At 48.9% G+C, this 25,314-nt stretch overlaps 1 protein-coding gene across 1 annotated transcript in view; it reads left to right on the forward strand.

Annotated features, from left to right (window-relative positions):
• Window positions 1-1,367: 1,367 nt before the first annotated feature.
• Window positions 1,368-25,314, forward strand: part of KCNB1 (potassium voltage-gated channel subfamily B member 1) — a gene marked incomplete at both ends in the record, with an annotated part of 99,508 nt that continues 75,561 nt past the window's right edge. The window contains one exon of the mRNA XM_080354768.1: window positions 1,368-1,934. Within this exon, the coding sequence (XP_080210894.1) occupies window positions 1,368-1,934 (567 nt within the window). The remainder of the gene's footprint in view (window positions 1,935-25,314) is intronic.

Genomic DNA, 25,314 nt, shown 5'->3' on the forward strand with positions numbered 1-25,314 from the left:
AGCCGGGAGCGCGGCCGCCATCCCTCCGCCCTGAGGCTGCCCGCGGGGGGATGCGAGCGGGGCCGCCGCTGCTGCCCGCCCCGCCGCAGGATGTAGCTGCCCTCGGCCCCGCACAGCCCCGCACCCCCTCGCTGGGAGCCCGCAGGAGGAGGTAGGTGCGGGCCGGGTTCGGGCCGAGGGAGGGGAGCCGTTCCCCGTCCGTGGCGGCGGCGGCCGGGGAGCAGCCCCGGCGGCGGTCTGGAGGCAGCGGTGCGTTTCGTTTTGGGGACTGGGAGGACCTGGATCGGCGGGGAGAGGGGCCGAGACCCCGGAGCAGTGCCGGCTGGTCATGGAGGAGCCGTTTCTTTCTGCGGCGGGGTTTCTCTTCGTGCCATCTTGTGTAAGCAACAGTGCTCAGGGCTGTCATAGCCACTCGGTTTGCAAGGAAGCTCAGGGTTTTTACCTTATTCCGATTTTCCCTGATTTCCCTGTGGTGCAGAGGTCTGCGTGGGGTGTGTGGGGAGGCGTCCCTAGGCAGCCCGGAGAGGTGGAGTGCGTCGTTCGAGTGGCTGGAAATACTCCGTTTCCCGGCCCCAGCTCTTTCCTCGGGGAAATTTGCAAGGCTGGAGTTATAAAAAAACCTCCGCGTCTCCTTTCCGTCTCTATGGCTGGGCAGGGCGGGGGGCATCGCCGGGTCCGAGGAGAGGGGTTGCCCTGGGTGAGTCGTGGGGGGTACCCGGGATTTGGAGTCCGCGGTCCGGCAGGGCCCTTGTGCTGGCGGGAGCGGCGGCGGGGCCGGGCGACAGCAGCGGGGCCCGAGTGCTCGGGCGACGGCGGTGGCGGGGCCGGTCTCCTCCGGGTCGACCAGTGCGGGATAGGGACAACGTGCCAGCGCACCCCTGGCTAGCGGCCCGGCGGCTTTGGGGGCGCATCGCTGAGCGGTGTTCGGGGGAGCTCTGGGCCCTCCCCTATCAGTCGGTAGCTCCCAGCGTTTTGCTAGCGGAGGCTCCCGGGGCCGTACTCAGCCTCCACAGCTTCCCCGGACGGGGTGTGCGGGCGACCCTCCCGAGCAGAGGCGGGGAGGGGGGTACAGCCGGCCGCCGCCCGGGGGAGCTCGGCGGCAGCACCCGGGCCGACACGTGGGAGCGGGCGGCCTTCAGCACCGCGGACAGCGCCCGCGCGGCGCGGTTCAGCACCGCGGGGCGGACAGCGCCGCCGCCCCCTGAGCGGATTAGCGGCTCAGGCCGCGCCGAGCCGGCGGGCGCGACCCATGGTTGTTGTGTCTTGCAGCTCTGGGGCATGGAGGGGAAGGAGAGGTGAGGAGAGCCGGCCCCCAGCGCCCTGCCCCACGCCGCACCTTGGAGCGTCCAGCCTGAGGGGGACCAGCGATGCCTCTGGGGATGAATAAGCATGGATCTCGCTCTACTACCTCTTTGCCTCCGGACCCCACAGAGATCGTCAGGAGCAAGGCCTGCTCCCGAAGGGTCAAGCTTAACGTGGGGGGGCTGGCCCACGAGGTTCTTTGGCGGACCTTGGACAGGTTGCCACGGACCAGGCTGGGTAAGCTCAGAGACTGCAACACACACGACTCCCTCATGGAGATCTGTGATGACTACAATCTGGAAGAGAACGAGTACTTCTTCGACAGGCATCCCGGGGCATTCACCTCAATCTTGAACTTCTACCGTACTGGCAAACTGCACATGATGGAGGAAATGTGCGCCTTGTCCTTCAGTCAAGAGCTGGACTACTGGGGGGTTGATGAGATCTACCTGGAATCCTGCTGCCAGGCCCGCTACCACCAGAAGAAGGAGCAGATGAATGAGGAGCTGAAGAGAGAAGCTGAGACACTGAGGGAAAGGGAAGGGGAGGAATTTGATAACACTTGCTGTGCTGAGAAAAGGAAAAAGCTCTGGGATCTCCTGGAGAAGCCCAACTCCTCTGTAGCGGCCAAGGTAAGATCTCCACATTTCTTAAGTCTTGTGTGTATTGACTCATGACTATGCTTGCTTTAGCATCTGGGCACTTGTGGATGGGCAGATTCTGTGAGTGAAGGGGAGAAAGGCCTCTTGGATGCAAACAAGATTTGATGTTTCCTTTTTGGGTAGTTTGGAAGGGATCTGGTTTGAGCTTCCCTGGGGCAGTCCAGGCTGCTCATGGTGGGAGAAGCTCTACTGACCCCTGGGTCAGCATACAGTGATTGTGGTTGAAGGTTAGTAGACTTGTTATACAGTGGCCTGTCTTGGTGCATTTTGTAGTAAGTGGTTTTTTGGGCCTCAAACATGTGGGTCTCCTACTGCTTGACCAAACTGACTTTTAAGAAGTGGAAATCTACTTGAACTCTTAGACCTAGGTCCAGTCAGGAAATAATGCCTTCCTTTCTAGGCCTTAATTTAAAATTTTCTGGTGAAATAAATCTTCTAGTTACCTGTATCATGCACTCCCAGACTGAGTCTACTAAACCCAGCATTTGAATTTCATCCCTTACCTGCCTCCAACCTACTTTGTCTCCTGTGCAATATTGCTGCAGCTCTGTCTCTGTCAATAGTTGAAGTGCTGCTCACTATGAAGTTGGTGCCAGTGCAATGGTCTATTTGAAGGTGTTTAGAAGATAAGATCCATGTTAGGAGAAACCAATATCAGAGTTGGCTCTGATAACTTAGCTATCTCATGTTAGTCACATTCTTTAGTGAGGAAAATATCTGCGAACACAATGATTCAGTAACCATGGGGACAAAAGTGAAGGGGGAGAGGTTGAAAACTGTAGGATGAATAATTGAAAAGCATGAGAGACTGAGCAGTAGGGACCCAAACTTGAATTTTCTGTGTATCAGTGTTCTCACAGTACGGCAGAGAAGAGGCCTGAGCTACCTCTTTAATGTCACCTCCCTGTTGTATGTACATTTGTGAGTGAAAACCTTGGCTCCATCCCATAGGAAGTCTGGCTTTGGGCTGCTTATGAAAACAGATGACTTATTTACCTCTTCTTTCTTATCAAAATGTTGCACGTTATGAACGAAGGGCGTGTACAAAAGCTTGGGGAAGAGATTTTACTAAGTGTGGAACTAAATGGCTCATCCTGGTCGGGGAATGGAGAGGCACGATCAGTTGCTGAACTGATTATCACTTTTTTTAAAAAACAAACAGAGCCCCAGAATGTCTTTCTCTCCAATGGCATAGATGACACTGTGCTGAATGCATTAATCATTTATAAGGTTCTTTTGGCACAGTCCTGGAATCCTGAAACACAGGCCCTGGGCTTTGCTGTCCGTGGCACTGACTCAAGATCCATTAGAGACTGTTGATGTTCATGATTTATTGTATATGAGCAGGGGTCATTCTTGCCAAATAAGTGTCTCTTGTGATTTATAAATGAAATACACTCTAGCTTCATTTTCTGAGAAAATTCTCAGAGTAAGTACATTCGGCATTGCAGGCACTGCATTAATTGAGAGTGAATGGTAATGCATTATTATCCTTCCCATTTAAAGCTACTGTTCTTTAACTTCGGTGCTGTAATGAAAATGGTGCTGCATGTTCTCAGAACTCGGATATTCCAGCAATTCCCAAATGCAGATTTCTACTCATTTGGAGTGCAGCAAGGAAAACGGGCACGATGAACAATTAGCTTACCAGGCAGGGACAGAAGAGCTGCTAAGCCTCTTCTTTATCCGATTTGCTCCCTGCTGGTGGATAGCTTTTCTCTCATGCCAGAGTATGCCCTTTGCTTTGATCACCATCATGAGAATCCATTCCACATATTGAATAGGCTGGACCAGGTCTTCAACTCCTGATGGAAAGATGTGGGGAGAGAGACTTGGCAGCCTGACCCGTTGTCTGACCCGACCAGCTGTGCCCAGACTCTGCTTCAGGCCGCAGTTGGTAAATGGGAGGCTCTGCTCGCTCCTGGCCAGCCTTCCTCAGCCGTCTGTGGGCAAAGCACTTGTGCCGAGGCCACCGGCCTCCAGAACTTCGGTCACCTTTCCTAGAGCCAGGCTCCAGCTGCTTTGCCGGATCTGAGAGCTCAAACTCTTCCTGTAGAAAGGGAGCAAAGTAAATGACACTGAGGCTTAATGACCATCACTGAAGGACCTAAAGTCACTGTTGGGAATATCTGTACTTCTCTTTTTCTTTAGACTTGTGACACTCAATGCAAAGCTTTCTTTCCACTTAAATACAACAAATACAGGTTCTGCTTGTGTTCTCTTTAAGTCTAGAAAATGACTACAAATGCAGTACTGGGGCCAGTTAAATACTGAGATGGAGTTGTTTTTTATTTGTGTGTATTTTGCTTTTTTTAAAGAATTGTATGTGATGCATTTCAGGGTGGCAGACACTCAAATAGGAGAAGCATCCCCCCAGACCTTAATTTTTGTTGCTGTTTTATCCACTGGGGGTTCACCTGTATCTTTTGACTAATCTGTCTGGCTTTTAAGACATTGCTTGCCATGAGGTGGTTAGTTTATTTACATGCAATGCCTCACCCTGTCTGTGGCTGGAAAGAACACTCTTTTAGATGTTTAACTCTTTGAGAGCCTCCAGATTTCTGTGCTGAGGCATCAGACAGCTGTTGAAGCCCCAGGCTTGCTGCCTTGTTACCCTCCAGTGCTGGCGGGGGGGGTTTTGCTCCTTTCCTATGATGCTACAGTAACCGAAGCAACTCTGTCCTGTGTAAGGTGTTGTGGGGCGGAACTCCAGCCCTTTCCCACGGTCAGACTGTGCAACAGGCCCTGGAGCATTTCACCCACCAGTCCCTTCACCCGGGAGGCACTTGCTGTGCTGAGCTCCCCTGTGCTCACCTTCCCAACGGGAAAACTCCTGTGCACAGAAATCGAGCACTGAGGGACTCTGCTACCTAATAAAATATTGTCAGTGGGCAGTTACTTAATGAAACTCTTCATTTCTATCTAGTCTTACAAGATGGTTTAAATGAGCAGTTTCTCCTACTTCCTGTGGCTCTATTTGCCTCTATATCCCTGCGAAATACTCACTGCAGTCTTTGTGGATGCTTTGTCTTCCTGCAATCACTGTCTTTGCATGTTCCTACTTATTTCTATCATTCTCCTAGTCTCCCATAATAGTTTGGTGGTGCATTTTTGTTGTGTTCTAAATAGCATTCTTCCTGTACTTTGATATACTCCTGACATGTATTTTTAACTATAGAGGACTTTCTGGTGCTTGCTTCTGTCTGAATTTACCATAGATGAAGATGAGGTGCAGCTGTTTTTCTGAAGTAGCTATTAGAGCTTGTTGTGGGTAGTTTTCCTTTCCTCAGGAAAGAAAGGCAGCTCTCCAGAAGCCAAACTGAACTGCTGCTTTTTAGTGGGACTCAGTGTCCATGGCAGGGCGGTAGTGGCTACTGGTTCTCCAGCACTCTGCTTTGGGTTTCAACCATAAGCGCTCTTTCCCAGGCCAAGGCTAAGCCTGGTCAGCTGGTTTCTGTCACCGCAACCCAGGCAGCAGCCCCAGGTTTCCAAAGCAGAAGTCCCTCCTGTAGCCGTTGGGGGTTTTGAACTAACCAGGCTGGTTGGGATCTGTGGCTCTACCTGCCTGGTGGGACGTTTGTCCCACGGCAGAGCCAGTGCTGCTGTAGTTCTGAGTAGGCTTCATGGCATCCTGGAAAATCAGACTGCAGTTGGCCTGCGATTTCTATTATAAGCAAATAGCACATGAGATGAACTCAACATCTTAATTAGCTGACTTATGTGGTCTTGGAAATTGTCTCATCACCTGGACCTTTGCAACAACTCTACAAGAACGTTGCCCTTTTTGACTCTTAGGAGGAAAAGAAATACTTCCTTTTAGTCCTTACAAATTATTTCCCCAGTCAATATTTGAGCAATTAGTGTTGCACAAAGCGGGAGAGGGGGTGCGGGCAAAAGGCTGCTTGTCTTACAGACTCCTCTGCATGTGCTGGCTTCATCTATTTTTCCCTTGCTGTCCTGGAGGCTGAGAAAAACAGGATGACATCAGCCATTTTGCAAGAAGCTGCTCTGCATATCTGCATGTCAAGTAGGATGTGCACTTCCTCTCCTCGCTGCCTGCGCTTCCCACTGCTCCCTGTCCTGTTGGGAGCTCAGCTGTGGCGATGCCTCTGTTCTGGCAGGTTATTTCTTACCCACGCCTCTGTTCCTGCTCTGTCTTTGCCAATGCAGTAATATCACGTTTATCCTTGAAAACATGCAACTCCAATTCTGTAATCTTATTACGCGTCCCTCTACATTTGTTGAACAGCTTTTTCTCGAGCTGCCCACTGCTCTCTGCTGCTAATCTCTGGATGTGTTGCTCAGGGATTGGGGAGGTTGCTCTGTAAGCTCTTTTCTTATTATTGTTAATAGTAGTGACAAAATAAGAATGATAAAGCCTCTTGGAGATACATTCGCTACATTTAAGGCATTCTTCCCCCACATGGGCTTTCTATTCCTGGCCCTCCCTTATGGCATGCGATTTTCATTCATCTCAAAACCTGCCTGAGTTTAGCATTCAGCAGAGGAACCCCCTCTGTCTAGATGCAGGGTCACATCTTAGCCGTGCCCTGTGTCTGAGCCTCCACCACAAGGCAGATGTTGACTTTGTTGAAGCCAGGTCGCCCATATTTTGCTTGTATCTGTGACTTTCATTTTTCTGATACAGCTACTAGCTTGCCTCTTCTGCTATAAATAGGAGAGTTTCCCTTCATCCAGAGCAAACTCTTCAGAGATTCTCAAAAGCAGAGCCTCATTCCAAAGCCTTTCCCCTGGGCTCAGGGATTTGCCCCTTTGATCTACAGCTTATCGCTTGGTTTCTAACACAGCGCTATCCTGTGGAAACACACAAGTGACTGCTGTTCTGTACCCATCTCTTTTCATCCTGCAGCTCCTTTCTGGGTCCTTGTCCTTCCACTGAGCTTCTTATATCTTTTGTCTGGGGAGCCCTAATTCTTCTGTTCGGTTCCCTGCGCTGTGTCCTCTGCAGTCTCAGCAGTGACCTCCCTACGATGTGCTGCTGGTTCCCAGAACTCCTCTGCATTCCAGCCTCCTTAACTCGCAATTTAGGGAAAAGCAAAACAAAAACCAAACAAAACCACCAAAATGCATCCCTACAACTAGTGTTATTGCCAGCCTGGTGATTATGTTCTGCAATTCTTTCCTGGTTCCAAATAATCCTGCTGGGAGTCCTTGTAACACAGGAGATGCACTGACCGTTGGCTTGTCAGTCTCCCACATCCCTAATGCAACATCCCGTGTTGTTTCGTGCATGGGATGCATCTGCCAACAAGAAGCTTGTTCTAAGCTCTCCAAGGGGGGTCCTCACCCTTCAAAGGCGATCCGTGCTCCAGAACGGTCACTGCAGCCCTCGGCTCCAGGCAGGCAGCTGCCTGGAAATGGTTTGGGTTCCATAGTTTACAATACAAACGTGCAGATCTGCAGACTCTGAAGAGTTTTATAAAAGGAAAGCTTAAAATTATTATGCCCAGTAGCTCTTTTGATGTACTTGCCATACAGTCCATGAAGTATAGTGTGCATAAACATATGTAGGCATACTCCTGGACTTTTAACTTATCTGTAACTTTCTGCTAGGGGAGCCTGGAGCAGGTTTGTGGTCATGGCTGAGCACAAGTATCCATGTGTGTGAGACCACCTGCCTCAAGAGGGAAGCGACAAGCCTATTGCTCAGGCTGAATTCCTTGGAGGATGTGTGCTGAGGAAGTATAGTCGATGCTATTTTTAAAGCACAAGCTCTCATTTGTACCTATGAAAAATCTCTAAGAAATTAAATCCCCTTGCTGCTCATCATTCTCTCATCCTGCTCAGCCTGTGAGCAGATGTGGTTTGAGATGCCAACATCACCTGTCAAATGTAGGAAATATTGCAGGAATGGGAAGCCCCTGTTTTGTCCAGCTGTAACTGCAGACACTTGGTAATAATGGGACTCAGAAGAGAAGTGCTGATCCCCTCAGGACACACTGGTGAGTGGTGGTGTGTGCGGGGTGATGTGTGCAGGTGCCGCTTTGGCCGGTACCCGTGCACAGCCCTCGCGGCACAGCCCAGTGCAGCAGCTGCCCCCGTGTGTGCGGCCAGCAGCCTGGCCAGAGCACACCAGCGCCCTGTGGAAAAATCCATTCATTTTTTAAAACAATTTATTCACTTAACTCTTATTACAGAGTGGAATAAATATCCTTTCCTTTGTGTCCTTCCTTTTACCTGTTCCTCTTGATCCTGGAGATCGGAGTTTCCTTCTGATTTCTCTTGATGTGAGTGCCCCCATGGAGAGGAATAATCCAATGTTGCTTTTACAACATGAGCGTTGCTATTTGTCATTGCTAATGGCAAAATATTTATGTCAAAGAAAGTTCACAGCTGATCACTTAGTTCATGTAATAAACACAGTCAATATGATTTACTCCATGGAGATATCTGGCAGCAACAGAAGAGGCACAATGGGGCCCATGAACATGAGCAAAACACGAGTATTAACCTTCTCTGAAGAAGCTATACATAGAAGCTGTATGTTGTCACTACTTCTAGTACACTAAGGCAGAGGAATCAGACTCTTATTGTTATGAGAGCTGCCCAGTTTGTTTCCCAGGTCTGGAGGCTCAGGCAGCTGAGCTCACTGGGAGCGCTGGCACTGTGGTGACAGCCAAGCTCAGTTTGGAGGTCACTGTCCCTATGGCACCAAACTGCTTCAAGGGCTGAGTGGGTGAGTGGGTTCTGTGCTGCTCTGTGCCACAGACCCCGGAGCTGGCGGCAGCTCAGGGATCCCTGCCCCGCACCCACTGCTTAACTCTCCTGCCTGAGCTGCTTTAGCTTTGGCACTCTTTGTCCTTAAGACGACCTTGCCCTAAGTTGGGTCCCAGGGATAATGGCCACACATTCACCTCCTGGCTTTCACAGTTACTCAGTACAGCAAAAGTAAACCTTACAGTGAGCTTTGTCCTCTGAGTTCAGCTGGTCTCCAGCTTATCTCCAACGTCCTGCCTTTCCCCTGTCTGTTTTCCAGTCTGACACTGGCTGCACGTGTTCACCAGCAGGGCTTAGGGGGGTCTCTTTTTCTGGTTTTTAATGAAAAAACTTATCTATTCTAGAGCAAGTCTGAAAGAGTGCTGAACACCCCTACACAAGCACTGCGTTTGTGTACCTGCTAGCATTTGAATATCCCAAGCACATTTATTTTCTAGGTCGCTCAATAACACCAGCAGCCCCAGCCCTGCTTCTGTGGATGGTAAAACTCCCATTGAATGTAATAGGAGCAGATGAGTATTATAATGTCTGTATTCATCAAGCAAAGCTCTCAAAGTGCTTTGAAAAGGTGGATTACTTAAGGCCAGGACAAACCTGTGATATACGTATTATCCCCATCTTAAAGTGGAGAGGTGATCGTTGCCCAAGGTCAGTGAGGAAAGCCAGGGAAGAGCTGGGGGGACCTTGGCGTCCCCTGTCCCACCTCACCAGTCCCCTCTCATGGTACAGGCGAGCTTGCAGGGTCCTTCACCCGCTCCCTTTGCTCTTCCTCAGTTTTAAACAAAATGGACCCGTAAATCTCATTTGCAGTGCATAAACAACATAACCGCCAGAAACGTTCTCATTGGTGCTGATGAACAAAACGTTTCTAAAACATTATTATACTTAGCAAATTTCATTTTAGACTTATGATTCCTTTTTGATATCTCTTACAAATACTCATTTTGCTAAAAGAGTAAGTTGAGGATGCGAGCAAAGGGGTCTGTCTCAGTTTTCTGCTTAAAGTCTTTTGTAGAGTCAGGAACTCTAGTACACGCGCTTCCATGACATGAAAAATCTCCATATGCCAGGTATGCTGTTCTTGGCTGGTTTCAATGGCATCTGACGGTGGCATAAACTGAGAATAGAAACGTGTTGTGGCACAAAGCACCAGGTGCAGCCCCTTGGCTCCCTGAGGAACCTTTTATATGGCTGTGTCCAGCCTTATCCCGCTCTGCGGTGATTCAGCATCTATCAGTCCCTGGGCTTCTCCACCCTGGCATCTGAGTGCATTGCGAAGTGTTTGTTCTCTAGTTGTCTTGTGAAGGGGGCAGCGCGGTTATCCTGCTGTGTTTGGGGAGGGGGCAGAGGGACTAACTGGCTGCTTGGGGTCTGTGATGGACCAAAGAACGGAATCATATTCCACCCCTAATCCCTGGACCACTCTTTTCTCCGGTGCAGCTGGATTGCAGCCATAAGCACTTGAGAGGCAGCCATAATACCAAAGTGTTTAAAACTTCCATGAAACTGCCTGAGAATGAATCGCAGATTAAAGTTTTTCATATTTCTGGGGATCTTGTTTGTATCTGGCACATCCTCAGATCTGAAAAACTTCATTCACAGGGCTGTAATTTTTCTGCTGGCTTCAAGATGTCCATCTGTTGCTCTGCACACTTAATCTTTTTGCATCACCTGCTTTTAGTAAACTGTAGTGATCACATATTAAACACTCTTTACTTCTCGTAAGTGGTACATTTGACCACTTTGACTATTGGGAATTACTGTAACATCCTTCTACTTGTCCATATCTGGCCATTCTCACAAACTATGTGCTCAACAAGTGTCTGGATAGAGGAGTGTAACTCACTTTGAGGCAATGTTTGCTGTCTGCTACCAGAAGAACCAGCCGGTGTGGTGCTCCTTGTTTACTGATTTGTGAATTTTTGGTAAATTGGTACTTCATAGCATGAAAGATAAACCTTTTTAGAAAAGTGAAAGAAGAACGTGTTGTCTGATTTCTTGTCAATGTGCCAGAAGTTTATTAATAATACATAATAATTATGCATTGCATTTCATAGTTCCTTTCATCTGAGGATCTTCAAGTGCTTCACAAACTTTAATTAATCCTCGTAACTGCCTGGTGCAGTGACTGTTATCAGTCTACACTTCAATATGACAATGCAGAAGAAATAGTAAATAGGAAAATGTCCCAGATACAGGCAAGAAGAAAAGCTGGTCTATGCAGGCACAGCAAACCAGGGCAGACATCAGCCCTTTGTAGCTGCGTTTTGGGTAAGCGAATCCAGCGCTCTGCCTGTCAGTGTATGGGAGCCGCTACACCTGAAGTTGACTGGTGTGGGACAGAGGCTGAGGACAGCAGTTCGGAGCCTTTTCTGGACGTACACGGCATTATCCTGGCAGGTCGGGCTGCAGAGCTCACTCTGGTGCTTCCCCTCGGCCCTCGGACTGAGAGCTGCGTGAGCCTCTGTGTCTGGTCATCCTGACGGCTGTCGCTCAGGAATGGGCCACTCTGGGAAAGAATGGCTTCTGTTGGGATAGAGGTGAGAAATGAACAAGTACCAACATTCTGGCAGCAGATGCCCCCTCACTTTACAGTTGCACTACATGCCTGTTGCCAGTGAGCTGAAATAAGCTCAGGTTAGTTGACACACAATTATTCTTAGCTTCTCATCTTCCCCAGGTAAGAGTCTGATGTGAGCAGGTTTTGCAGCGTTTCGCTGAGAAAAGCCATGTCTTTTAAGCGTGATACCTGTTAGTACAAGGAAGGTGGGCTCGCACAGCAGCGGCTCTGGCTTTCAGTGCAACGTACCCGCCAGTTTTTGCAAAGTATTGAGATTGGGAGGGACTATGGGGGTGTTGTGTGGATCCAGTGTCCCAGGAGAGCTGAAGACCTCCTGGTACTTGGAGAGCTCTCAGATACGTCAACCCTAGTTTGTCTTCTGGAGGAGATGCCAAGTGGCATGAGTGGCGTTTACTTCTTTTTTGGCAATGTCGTGGGATTTGTAGCTGACTCTGGGTATATTGGGTCCTACTTCTTGTTATTTTGATCCTTCAAGGTAAATTTGAAGCAGATGAGATGTAGTGTGTGAATGCTGATTTGAGAACTACTGGCCCTGCCTTGGCTGCAGCAGATGTTGTTGAAGGGAGCTTTTCATGCCACCCCGGGTACCGACAGACCCAACACCCGCTGTGTGTGTTCAACCCCCTCCTGTCCGTGGCTCAGCATGATAGGACGCGCTGTCCTGTAAGGAGATACTTCCATCAAACATGAGATGTCCTTCATTCTAGATCACATCGGGTATCGGGGCTTGTTTCGCTAATTGACGTGTCCGTGTTCTCTGTGTTTACACACAATGTTATTCTATAGGAGTTACTTTAGACTTGCAGCAATCCCAGGGAACGGTCTCATTTAACACCTGCAGCCTTGGCCAAAGCCAGCTGTAGCATGTGCAATCTACCTGCTGAAATACGAGACCTCATGTTAGGCAGATTCACCAGGTTCCACTAAGGTGATGTGTGGCCTCTCTCTTTTCTCTACTGAATACCCATGTGGGTATCATTCCATTATTTTTGCAGGTCCATTAAGCTAAAGAACAAATGTGATAAAGTTTCTGGCTATGAATGAAACCCACTTGACATAGTAGTTATTTTAAAAGATGCTGTTAAGAGCTTCTTGTAAAGTGGCTGTAAAATACTACTTAGTTTGCACTGTTTTCTGCAAAACTTGCTTCATGGTCCAGGAATCCCGAGCATGGTGATGCCATTTCCAGGAGTAATAGATATAACTTATTTAATTTATAAACTCTTTGTACGAAATTCTGGTTTTTTGTTATGTGCTTATATAGCACTAAGTGCAAAGTTTTCCTGACTCACAGCTTGTGTATGCCATCCTGAAACAGGTCATAAACATGTCTTAGAGCAAACAAAAACTGCTGTAGAGAGGTAGGGGGTTTAGTTTCCGTAACTGTTAACTCCATAACCAAACTGTCCTGTTTGGAGGAGCGGCAGAAGAATGGCCTGTGTCCGCTCCTCATTTGTGCTGCTCGCCTCACTTGCTCGCTTAAGCTGGGATCCCGGTTTGCAGCCGGGCTGTGTGCTGGACCTGTTGTTGTCCCTCGCACAGAGGCAGCGATGTCCAAAACCGCCTGTGGGGCAGAGGTGGAGAGAAAGTTATTGCATTGGCTGGGCCTGCTTAGTTCACGGAAGCTGGTTTCATCACAGGTTTTGCTGCTACAAACTAATCCTGAAGCAACTGTGAAGCATTCCACCACACGCTCCATGCTGATCTTGGCACACGAGTGCGTTACTGATACTTTCCACATGGACGTAATCTGTGGCCTTGACTTGAGCAGACCTACGCAGGCCTGTGTGCAGAGCAAGGGTGAAGAGCCGGGTTGTACACACCGCTGCTGTGATTTGGCATGCAAATCAAGTAGTCGGCGTATGCAAGTGTATCTTGCAGTTTATACAAGCAATTATTTAATCTGTGTGTGGAAAAACAGGGTGATTGTGTGCAAAATAAGTTATCATTGCATACGGTGCAGTTGTATGTTTAAACGGTCAGCAAGTGAGATCCTTTCTATCAGTAATTAAACACTTTATATCCTAAGGGAAACTAACTACCGAGTCTCTTCCTAATTCTTTTTTCCTTTTCTACCAAGTCCTTAACCAGTTCAAGTCTCAGCTGTCATTTCATCCGTTGTTCCCTCCATTATCACCTACCTGCTGGAGTATTTATTTTACTTAGCATTTTGGGAGGAGAATAAGCCATAGCAGTGGTAACAGGCTCCTGTTTCCTGCCCACAGAATGATCTTTTGCATCAAAATGACACTGCACCTCCCTCTTTGAAGGCCTGTCTCTTTCAGTAGGAGTTCTTCACCATTGACCTTGCTGTGGTCTTTCCCAAAGTGTTTGTGGTGAGTTGAAGTTCAGCTCGATGTTTGTGAGTTCAGCCCCCTGGCATTGTGCTGCTCTGATATGTCCTGATGTGTCTATGGAGGAGGGATGAGACCCCAACGGAGAGGTCAATGGTCTGTTGGGCAGAGACGTGGCTGGTATTGGCAGATCAGGGGTCATGGCTTTGCTGTGAGTTTTCTGCGCAAACTCAATAAGGTGGTTTTTGTTGTCTCTCTTGCTCCTCTGACCAACGTCTGCAAAAGACAGAAAGTCTTTCTTTGCTTTCCCAAGCTTGTTTTGGTAGAATGTAAATGCTTTGGATACTACTGCTTTGCCCGGTACTCGCACATCTGAGCCCTGATTCAAGGGGAAAAGCAAACACAGTCTGCCTTTTCACTGCCCTGCTGGTCAGCATCAGCTCTGCTTGTATCTTCAGGAGGAATACAGATAAAGCTTAGTTTGGCCAGCTGTCACCTTTTTGATTTAGTGTCTTAGGTGGTCGATACCTAATTAATCTTAAATGTCACCTCTTTTCCTTTCAGACTGACTCCTTAAACTGCTGGGATGTTTCAATACACTTTGCTTAAAGTAATGATACCCTGTGACAAAGAACAGAGAGCAAAATACAGCAAAGCTTCAGCCTTTGCACCTGTTCTGGTTTGCTGTTTGTGTGAAGTGCTTTATAATTGTCTTCTTCATTAGCAGCCTGCTGAATTCTGGTGTGTGAGGGATTAAGAACTCTAATGAATATGGATTATTTCATATATTTTCCTTTGGGACCCAGCAGAGTGGAGATTTTTTGGAGCTGTATGTTCATACAATAGCAAGGAATGGAAGATGCCTCCCCCTGCCCTTTTACAAAGTTATCTCTTAAGAGTGAGTATCAAAGCAGCCAGCTGACTCTCCCGCTCTGCCCGGGGTGTAAATGATGCTCGGATCCAGCTGATCCTCTGCCTGGATCTTACTAGAGGTGCAATGAAAGCCTTGCTAAGAACAGCAAACTTCAGTACATGCGTAACTTTCAGCATGTTAGTAGCCTCCTTGAAGTCAACAAGTCTTAAGCATCTTTAACATGAAGCATATAGGAAATAGGGAGCAAATTATGGTGCAATTAAATGCCCTGTTTCACCAAGGAAGCCAGGAGTGTGTGCTGGTTAAGTTTCTATGAAAACAAGGACATTTCCCTTCTTGAATTAAAATTCTACAGTGCATACGGTTAATGTGTCATCTGCAGCATCCAAGAGGCCTGGAGAGATTGTTTCTGCCGAACAGATGTTCAACAATCTGCATTGTTTTTGGTCAGTTTGGGTACTTTCTTGCTTCTACTTGAGAAGGCACATCCTCCAGATGGAGGGGAAGGCTGCGCTCTGCTGGGGCTCTGCAGCGCTGCTCCTGGGGGGTCACAGGGTGCCCTGCAGGGCTCTGCCCGAGCCCGTTCTGCAGGCAGGGAAACAGGCACACTGGAACACTAGATCTTCCCAACTCCCAGCTCATGTTGGAGCCACAGACGGATGTTTCCCACACCAAGTCAGCAGTGCAGGAGCTGCCAAACCACCCAGCTGAGCTGGTGCCTTGTGTCCTGTTGCCCAGGGCTCATTGCAAGCGCACCAGTTACCCCTGCAGCTGGAACCCTGCGCTGCTCAGCCACAGTGAAGCACCTCATGGAGCTGAGCCCTTGCATCCTGTGTGGCCGTTAAGGTCTCATCTTCTTTTTGTGGCTATAATTGACCCAGGAGATGTGAAGTGTGGCTGAAACATGGCAGGGAATCCGACTTTTTCCCTAATTCAGCCGCCTGTCTCCCATTGCATGGAAGGGTTAAACATTTCTGTTATTCTGAAGCTTTTTGCTGGGGAAAACAAAGGGGTGACATTTTTATAGACACTTAACTCCTGAGCAGGGGTTCTCCCCCAGCCCCAGGAACACGGCAGCAGGACAGGCAGATGCTCTCTGGACTGCAGAGAATATCAAGGTCTTTTTTGCCAAATAATACATCTTGGTCCTTAACTGGCTGCACGGGGATATTATTCCTCCCCAGGTGAAGGATCACATGGACGTAAAATCCTGTAATATAAACAAGGCAGATGTGGTCAGAGTCCTATTTGAACAGATTTGTAGCTCAACCATGGAACAGCAAACTTGCCTGGGCTTTGTGCCACAGGTAATTAATATGCATCCCAGGCTCTGTTTTCCTTCTGGACAGTGTACTCTTGCATGCCCGTGTTTTAGATCGTAAGCATGGAAGTCTGCTGTGTTCTGAGGAAGAGCCGCTCCTGGGGAGGCTGTGCTGGAACGCTGTCGCCCTGCAGATCGCGTGCAAGTGAAAGACCTGGGAGAGCAGCACTTCCACAGCACAATTAAGGCCTCCAGGTAGCTGGCAATGAGTCTTTGTGCAGTGATTATCGTAGGGAGATCTGATGTTTGTTATAGTTTCTGTCTACACTGAGATGAAGAGGTTGCTGGATAGTGATGTTTTCTCTGTTGGTATTGGAAAGCGGCCTCCAGCTCCCTGCCCTGTCTGTGGGATATTTACGGGAAACAAGAGTAGTGTCTAGGTGCAAGTACCTACATCCAATATTGAATGCAATTTCTCTGCCATTAATTTATTCCAGTTTAATTCAGCAAAGTATGTACATGTAGGTTTCACTTCCACGTGTGCTTTCATAACTGGAGCAGACCAAGGCTGCGCCCGCGCTCTCCCGAAGCGGCTCAGTGCCATGGAGGAGCCAGGTGTCCATTCATCCAGCCTGCGTGCTGTGGTCACACAGAGAGACAAGGATGCCAAGGAGACATTTATCACCAGAAAAACCTCCTGGCAACAGGGGCGGCAGCAGGGTCCCTGTTGGTGCCTGAGGAGGCAGAGCACCAGATGAGGATAGAGGATGTTGCCTCAATATTTACCTCCTGTCCTCAAAGGCAGGATGAAGCCACCTTTTTATTTTCTCCGCTTGATGGTTTTCTTGGAGTGGCGACAGTGCCCTTTGCCTCCTCTTCCAGGTGTCCGCACCCGCGGTGACTGCAGGAGTTATCACCCCTTCAGGCTCCTCAGACTTGTCCCTTTTCATCGTTCACGCTTAGGTCATCTCTTGGGCATTCCCTTGCAACTCTGCACTTCAAAAACTATTTGTGATTAATAATGAAGGAATTAAATAAAAAGGCAGAGAGGGGAGAACAACTTATCCCATGTTACTCCAGGGGTCACAAACCCGCCACTGGATTTGGGCATAGATTTTAAACTTGGACAGTCCCCCACATATTAAATCCCTGCTCAGCATCATCCAGCTCTGTAGCCAGAAACTGCTCACAATAGTGCAATTTCTCTTGGTCAGGGTACAGTATAAAATACATATCTAATTAATGACCAGTGACTTAGTGCCATTTGAAACTGTCCATCATCAAGTAGGAGGAAAGATGCCAAGCACGTTTAAATCTGTCACCTTTAGGATTTTAATAGGAAACCAGCGCTGTTGCTTTGCGGGGTCATTTGTTCTATTGTTAATGGGATTTCTCTGCACTTTCCTGTCCCTGTATGGTCTGGAAAACACATCTTGGTAGGCCAGCGATCCTAGAAACATAGGCCTTGACAACAAAATCGATATGGTTTCATTAGACTTAGTGCTTGATGTGCAATTATGTTATTTTCTCAACAGCAAGTTGCTGTGTGAGCTCGGGCAGGGAGAAGGGCTTAGCTGGGAGCCTGCTGAGCGTGCCGGGCGCTGGGCTGTGGGCAGCCAGGCTTGGCTTTGCCATACGCCGGCTTGGCTTTGCCGTGCACTGGCTTGGCACTAACTCCCCAGGGGCAGGTTTTTGTGTATACTACATGTAAGACAGTTTACTCCTGGATTGTGTATTTGAAGCCATGGAGACTGTCGACAGCCAAGGCTACCTTGTGTTTGTGATGGAGTTACATTGCATTGCATTCTGCAACAAATTATTCCATCTCGGGTGCTCTGTGACCCTACCACAAGTTATCCCAAAATAACTCGGTCATGTGGCAGTTTACAGCATATGTATGGGCAAAATGACCTTTTTTTTTTTTTTTTTCCTTAAAAAAAGTCTATTAGGTAAAAAGACCTGTTTTTCTGACTAATGACTTCTGTATTGACCCGCTAACAATGTCTGGAAGGCTGGTTGCCATGGAATCGTCTGATACCCCCAAATAAAGAGTTTCTTTGGGTTCAGAAGTTGGGGGTATACCAGCACTAAGGCTCAGACGTGTGTGATTTGGTCTCATTTATATTTCCCTTGCCATTTACAGAGATCTCTGGTGGTTTATGAGATTTCATATGAGACAATAAGAGGCGAGTGTGCGTTGGGGTTCTCCGGAGCGCTGGGCTGATGGATCGTGTTTTATGTGCTGGCAAAGGCCTGAGGAAGCTCTGGGCTGATGGCTCTTTGATATCATCATCCCCATGAGCCCCTTCCCAGCACTGACAGTGTTTCTGGCAGCATTTGATCAAAGTCTCTTAATTTGAGCTCTGTTAAAGGAGAAGCAATGAGAGCGGCCTCCCTCCTTCACCTCCGGCAGAAGGTCTGAGCTGAGCCCACAGCCACGTGTCCACACCAGGGCCTGCAAAGCAGCGGAGATTCATTGTGTGGCACCGCAGAGGCAACCAGACTGTGTGTGTGGTTTTAAGTCCTTGGGAAGGTGCACAAAGTGTGGGTGGAATGGCAGGTTATTTGTTATTTGAGGTGAACAACGGGCACTACGTTCGAAATTACCTAACTGGTCTAATTATAGAGCTGACAGCTGTGTTATAATTGAGATTTCCAAGCGAATGCTTCCCCCACTGCTGGGGAAACGGTGTGGAAGTGCATAAAGCATCAAATTTGCTCCTTTTAGGTTTGTTTAATGATACAATAAGATTTGTATAGAGTGCACTAAGAAGGGCAAAGGTCACAGATGACCTGGAGGTGTCACCTACGGGATCCATCTTTAATGTAGACCAGCAAATTTCAAAGTCTCTTCCCACTGTCCTTGTGTCCATTTCCTGTTATTACTATTCAGGGAAGGTCCAGGGAAAGGAGCATTCTTAAAATTTCCTGCTCCTATATAGGTGCAAATCACTGCTGGGGCTTGGACCATTAAAGAGATATTTGCAGTCATCAAGATGACGGATGGTAAAGGCTCCAGAGCTTTTCTGAGAAGAGCTGCTCATTGACTGCAGAGTGAGAGGGAGTTCAGAAGGATTAGCACTTGATAAATCCATCACAGCAGTACCAAGATATTATCATTTGCATTCGAAATATCCCAAAATAGCTCAACACCCTGGTCATTTTGCATCATTTATATACTCCCAGCTGGGTAATATGACTTTCTAGAAATGAATTGGATAAACCAAGCTGTTTTTAAGAGAGCCTGTCTCTATTATTCATATATTTCTTAGCTTTCCATTCCAGCATAATAATAATTTTCTCCAGGGAGATCATTCATTCATATGTTCAAAACACAGCCCCAAATGCAAACACCAGTAAAACTCAACGTTTTCTTAATTAATGATCTCAGAAAGCACCACATCAGGCAGGTAGACACTATCACCACTTAGAACAAAGTACATTTAGAGCCGGGTGCAGCTGTTTACCAAAAGCTTCCAGAAACCCAGCTGTAAAACTGTTTGTTTTTCCAGCATATGTCGCACACTCACTGGTATTTCTCTAGGTGGAGGGAGCAACTTATGAGACAGGGAAAATATACACCTTGGGCCAACAGAGCTTTCCAATGATGCCAAATAAACAGCAACCCAAGGAAATCCCCCTGGTTTGCAGCTGTGTCTTGTGTGAGGCGGTAAAGGGCAGGATGTGGCTCGGGGTGCGGTGTCGCACAGCCAGTGGGATGCTGCTAGCGGGGGGACACTGGTTTGCAGGCTGGGTAGGAAGACACCAAGCTCCTCGTGGGAGCTCTTAGCAGGGTGGGAGCAATGAAGTCTGTCCTTTGAGATGAACTCAGCGTTCACAGGAACCAGTGAGGAAATCCAGTCTGTGTTTTCCCTTCTCCAGTGATGCACAGTGCAGAACAGAGAGCTTGAAATAAAGTGGGAGAGATGTTTGAGCCCAGCAAAAAGCTCTTTACCTCGGGATGGTGCTGGTGGCCAATGCCATCAAAAGGCAGAGGATGCACTGGGCTGAAAGCGAGTGACTGATGAGGAAATCAGGTGCAATTAGTTGTGTTCAGGGCAGGCTGCGGGGAGGATGGGAGTCACAAACCACGTTGATTGTGGCCCTAGGGAGCTGGATGGGCTGGATGGGTGTCAAGGTTTAAGGCAAGGTGACAATAAACCGTGGCAGATGCTCCCTGTTATCCCCTTTATCTCCCGCCACCCCTTCCATTAACCAGGACAATGGGGAAGGTCTCGTGGGTTGTCACCTGCAGAACTGAGGTGCAAGAGTGACATGGTCTGTCATGATATACAAAACTGCAACTACGAAGTGGACTTGAAGTGGTATTTGCTGGCTCAGACCCAGGGACAACGGAAAAAAGTCACTTTTCCTAAAATAATGGGCATGTCAAAACTTAGGATTTTATTTATTGACTTTCCCAAAACTCCATAAAAGGCCATTTACAGAAGTACCTGCTGCCCCGTGCTTGGCTGCGGAGGCCGGGCAGGCGTGGACCAGGCGCGGCCGCTGCGGGTGGCGCTGGGAGCCAGACATGGGGCCGGGGCCTCGAGCGTGCGCTCGTCCGTAATTCATTGTTGTGCTCTGGAAACGACGTTTGCTCTGTCTTATGTCAACCGCACGCTTCTGACTGCCGAGCTGCTTGTTCTTTTGCTTAAGCTCTGCCTGTGTCCTGACAAAGTGTTTCTAGTAGTTTACTTTTGATTACTCTCAGCCTGGTAGAAAGTTACGGACGCAGATGTTATTCTCCTGGTGATGCTAAATTCCACTGTGGTGGGTTATTTTTTCAGCCCGTCCGTCAGGCAGATAAAACCGGCTCCTTTTTTCTCCACTGGCAGGTTTCTCAAGGGCTCTTTCAAAGCAGGTGCATAAATTGTAGCAAAACTGAAGTCGGAGGAAAACTCTTAAGCCTGCACCCTACTGAGAGGGATTATGGGCAGTGGAAAGTATGAGTCACGGCACGGCTGCCGCGCTGGGACCGAGTTAACGCGGCTCTGGGCAGGGCAGGAGAGTCCTCTGGAGGGGCGGCCTGTTCTTGTCTCTGTAAAACACATTTCACCTCCTGCAAATCTGATTAGAGTTTAAAAACAACAACAAAAAAAGGTCAGCGAGAATTGCTTATCCCTTGATCTTTCCCTAAAGTCTCATTTCTTGGCTTGATTTCCAAGAATGCCAGTACCAGGAACACGGTGGTGTTTAACTCTGTTTTGGCAGTTCAGCCGCTGTGCCCAGGAATTTACTCTGGCTGCCCTTTATCTCTGCAGACATACTCGCGCGGGGAACCCGAATTAAATGCCAGGGTTAGAACTTCGCCTCTGATTCTTGTGGCTTCTGTGTTACATTGGGTGCCCTGTTGCAGCTGGGGAGCTGGCTGGTGCCCGACTGGGAGTAAGATCTGCTCCTGTGCACCCCATTCTGGACTTTTGATTAATATTTCTCTACTTGCACAAGGTATCAAGCTTTATAAGTATTAACTACAGGAGCTGTGAGGCTGGAAGTTGCTCCCATAGAGCTGGGGCTGCATCTGTCTCCCTTAGCCAAGGGAAGTGCAAGGGATGTCTGGCACACCGTGCACACACACACTGAACAGTGCAAATCTGAAGCATTTGCTGTGCAATTGGCCTCTTTGTGTTCTGCTCCCCTGCATCCCTGCTCTTCAGCCTGTTGTGAGTCAATGGGCTGTTTTCCCGCCAGGAACCTGTGGGATAGCAGCATGCAAAGCCTTGGATTTCATAGCTCCTTGTCCATGGGAAAGAGACAAAGCTGGAAGGAGTACCTCAACTCTCCATCCTTCAGCAGGAGTGTTAGAGTTGGGGCCAACCTTGAATTATCCTCACTAAGTTCAGGATCTGCAGCCCAAGTGCACTGGTGGCTGCATGGTGAGTGAAGCTCAGGTGAGGGGGACTCGTGGCACTGCCAGCTTGCGGGCATCCATCTGGACCCTTCATCCCTCCCAAAAGAGCTCTTGTGGTTCTTTGAAGAAGGAGAGAATAAAAAAAAACCAAATACACAGACAGTCTTTACCTCTGAAAATTTCTAAGGGGGCAAGGTTAACAAGGGCTGCCTTTAGTCTCAACTTTCACAAAGGCAGATTACATGGAAATAAGAAAACAAGGCTTGTAAGGATTGTAACAAACACAGGGGATGGTTTTAACTGAGAAATGCCTTGTTCTTCAGCTTAGTCTCAAAATGTAACACATAACCAGAGGGATGTAATTTTTCTGTGAAGTTTATGACACTATCTTTGTTAGATTCGTTCCTGATGATTCACTTGTCACAATAAGAACCTCAGACGAGAAGCAAAGTGCTGCAGCTCCTCGGCCGCTCCTGGCTCTGCCGGTGCAGAAGTTGGTGCTGGCGGCTGCAGCCTCCAGCGTAACCCGGGCAAACGCTCCGGGACACGTGCTGGGCGGGTGACCACGCCACCCGTGACCCTGGGCAGGCAATCCGGTGTGGATCGCAGTGTGAGCACACCTGGGCTCCAGCGCTGCGCTGAGGAGCAGGAATGTCCAGCCCGACGCCGCTTTCCGTCCCCTCCAACACCCGCTGCGCTGGCGGCAGCGAGGGGTGGTTGACCTGGAGCAGGAGGGCTCTATGTGCAGCAACGGCTGCTTTGGCCTGACACAAGTGTCAGTTACCCAAAACCCAGGGGGTTTAAGGCATTAAATTATGTGATAGCGTGCGATGACAGTTACGGTGTTTCTCTTGTGTCTGCACTGACAGCTCCTCTATCTGTGCGCTCTCGTGTTTATTTTTCCTTTCGTCTCCATCCTCTCACACCTGCATCTCCTTCACTTGAGCCTGGCCAAGCCCAGGCCGCTCTCCCATCCGGCAGTGAGGGGTCTGTGCTGAGCAGGGCTGCTCGCTCCCCGCTCACACCTTGGATCCTCTCGCTTGACCACATTAACCCCTGCTTGGTCCCATCTGCTTTCAGTACTGCCCTCATGGGGCTCTTCAAAAGGGTGTTGCTACCATTGTGCTGTGTTTCCCCTATACATACTCCTAGAACCCCATCTTCCTTTCCTATTTATACGTAAATTTTCTGTTATTATATTTCTTTCCTTTCTTTATTGCTGTGTAAAATGTAAGTAATGCAAATGTTCATAGAGGTTCCCTCCCCTTTTCCAGTTGTGAATCCTGGTAAGGGAGGATCCTTCTGCCTTATGCTGACCTGCTCAGGGGTTTTGGGGATATTCTTTTCAGGACATAAATATAGCTGGATTGTGTTCAAGGTTGAGGTGAATCAATGTAAGGTGAGAAATGTCTGAACAAAATCCTTTGTACTGCTTAGGCTGCAAAGCACGAGTTGTTTCTGTTTCTTGCTGTAAGCTGAGCTTTTTGTCCTGGTTTTAGTTTTTCCCCGTAGTTGCTCGTCTCTCCTCCCAGGCTGAGATGCCCCATCAGCAGCGGTGCTGACCCCCACACTGCCCATCCACAGGGACCCTGGGCTGAAGCAGCCTGCAGGAATAACAACCTGAAGGCCCCTCGTGCATGTGATGTTCACCCAGGCTGTCACCCACCCCCGGGTGCTCCAGCCCGCTCAGCACACCTCGGGCTGTCACAGCATCTTCTCTCTGCACAGCACCCATGGCCCAGGGACCGGTCATCAGCGCAGCAACCCCCGAACCGCCCCGCGGGTCGGGAGGATGGGCTCACATCAGCACAGCAGCTCTCGCTAGGTTTAATTTTCCCTTTCTGTAGGTTCTTGACTTACAAATATTTTATGGTTTTCAACAGCCTCACTAATGGGCCTTGCTGACAAATTCACAAACATTGGCATGGTACACTTGTAATTAATATTTCCATTGCCTTAGGGACAGGCTTCGAGAGAGGCACTGCAGGCAGGGCTGCAGCAGCTCGTTAGGCAGCTGTACGGGCAGAGCGCAGCCCGTCGTCACCCTCTGCACCCCGAATCACCGCGGAACTGCTGAGGTGGGCAGGGCAGTGGGTGAGGGGACCCCGCTGGCACTCGTGCCGGCAGAACCTCAGCTCCTGCAGCGCTTCCTCTGCCCAAATCGCTGCCCATACCCCCGTGATGTGACCCCGCACCAGCCACCAGTGACTGGTGACCTGGAGAGCGCTGTCTTCATGCGTTCATGTTACAGCTGTTAACAGCTGTAATGTGCTATCCACAACTTCAATCCAAAACGATAGGCTAATGCAAAGGAAGATTACTGCTTTATCGTTTATTCTAATTCTGGTCTGTGAGGTGCTAGAGATGTTAACATTTCAACACACTTTTCGTTATTTACCTGTTGTGTGGCTTCTCAGCCCGTGTAAGTGGTTCCAGCCCTGCTGCGCGCGGTGGGTTCATGCTGATCGATGCCGGCTCAGGACCTGGCGCTGCTGCCGACACTTAGGTAGCTGGGAAAAAAAACATTCTGTGGTATTGTTTTCAATGAGAAGGTCAAACAGCTCAAGATTATGATGAAAATAATTTTTCTGCCAACACTTAGATCAGCTGTGCTGAATTCACACATCAGAGCGAGTGCGGTGATTTCCTTCATGCTGACTAATGCAATCATGAAGACTGTGGCTGGTTCCACCTCTTCAGGGCTTCGTTCAGAGGATCAGTTGCCAAATTCATCGTCAGACTTTATGAATCACGTTTATTTACGTTGCAGTAGCATTCGGGAGGGTGGTCCCTGTGCCTCGGGCTGGGCAGGCACCTTGGGCCAAGGGACGCACTCTCGATTCTAAGAGAAAAGAGACGGGAAGGCAGGGGCCACCCAGGAAGACTGGAGAACACTGTTCATCTCCTTGCCAGGTCTTCATAGGAGATGCTGGGAATGAGAGAAAGATCTTACTTTCCTAGATGGAGGAGGAAACTGCATCACTCTGCTGCAGAGAGAGACAATATTTTCTAGGCCAGTGCTAAAACCATTTATTACTATAGCATGGGCACGGGGGTTTGTGGTTTATCGGCTTAGAGTGAAGTTTTCATCGCAAAACTTCTTTTTGAGGAAAAGATAAATGCTCCCAGCACTGGCAAATTAATGCATTATCCCTTAGATTAATTACTGTAAAGCGAAATACGGTGCTCATTATTTATTCAAAGCTTCACTAGAAGTCCTTGGTGGATACTGAGCTCAGAGCCCTGGCTTGGTGACTTTGTCGCTCCCGCTGTGTGGAGGTGGCGTGCAAACGCTCACGCTTGCTCTGCATCGGTGGGAACTGCAGGGAGAGGAGCCCAGCGGGTCGGCTGCGGCGTGGATCCGCACCCACGGCGTGGGAAGAGCCCGTTCTCGCGGGGAATCACCGTGCTTTCCGCCGCTGACATGTTTCTTACACATGGCATTTCACTGGCATCTCCACAGAGTTCCCTCTGCTTGCAGGGAGGGCCTTTTTTCCCCTTAGGAGTAGCAAAGATTTACTTCTAAACCAGGTAGCTGGCCGGATCACCACGGACCCGCAGCTGTGTCACACCAGCACACTCCAAGCTGTCCAGTGGTGCTGCATAACCGAGTTTTTACATCAAAAACCAGGCAGAGAAGCCCAAACTCATCACATGTGCAAAGCTGCTGCGTTCAGCAGCGCCGTGGCAGGGGCGAGCGTGGCCTCGGCAGTTACTGCTGCAGCTTCTCCCCGGTTTTGTGCAAAAC

Source organism: Nesoenas mayeri (genome assembly GCF_963082525.1).
Source record: "Nesoenas mayeri genome assembly, chromosome: 16".
Taxonomy (NCBI): domain Eukaryota; kingdom Metazoa; phylum Chordata; class Aves; order Columbiformes; family Columbidae; genus Nesoenas; species Nesoenas mayeri.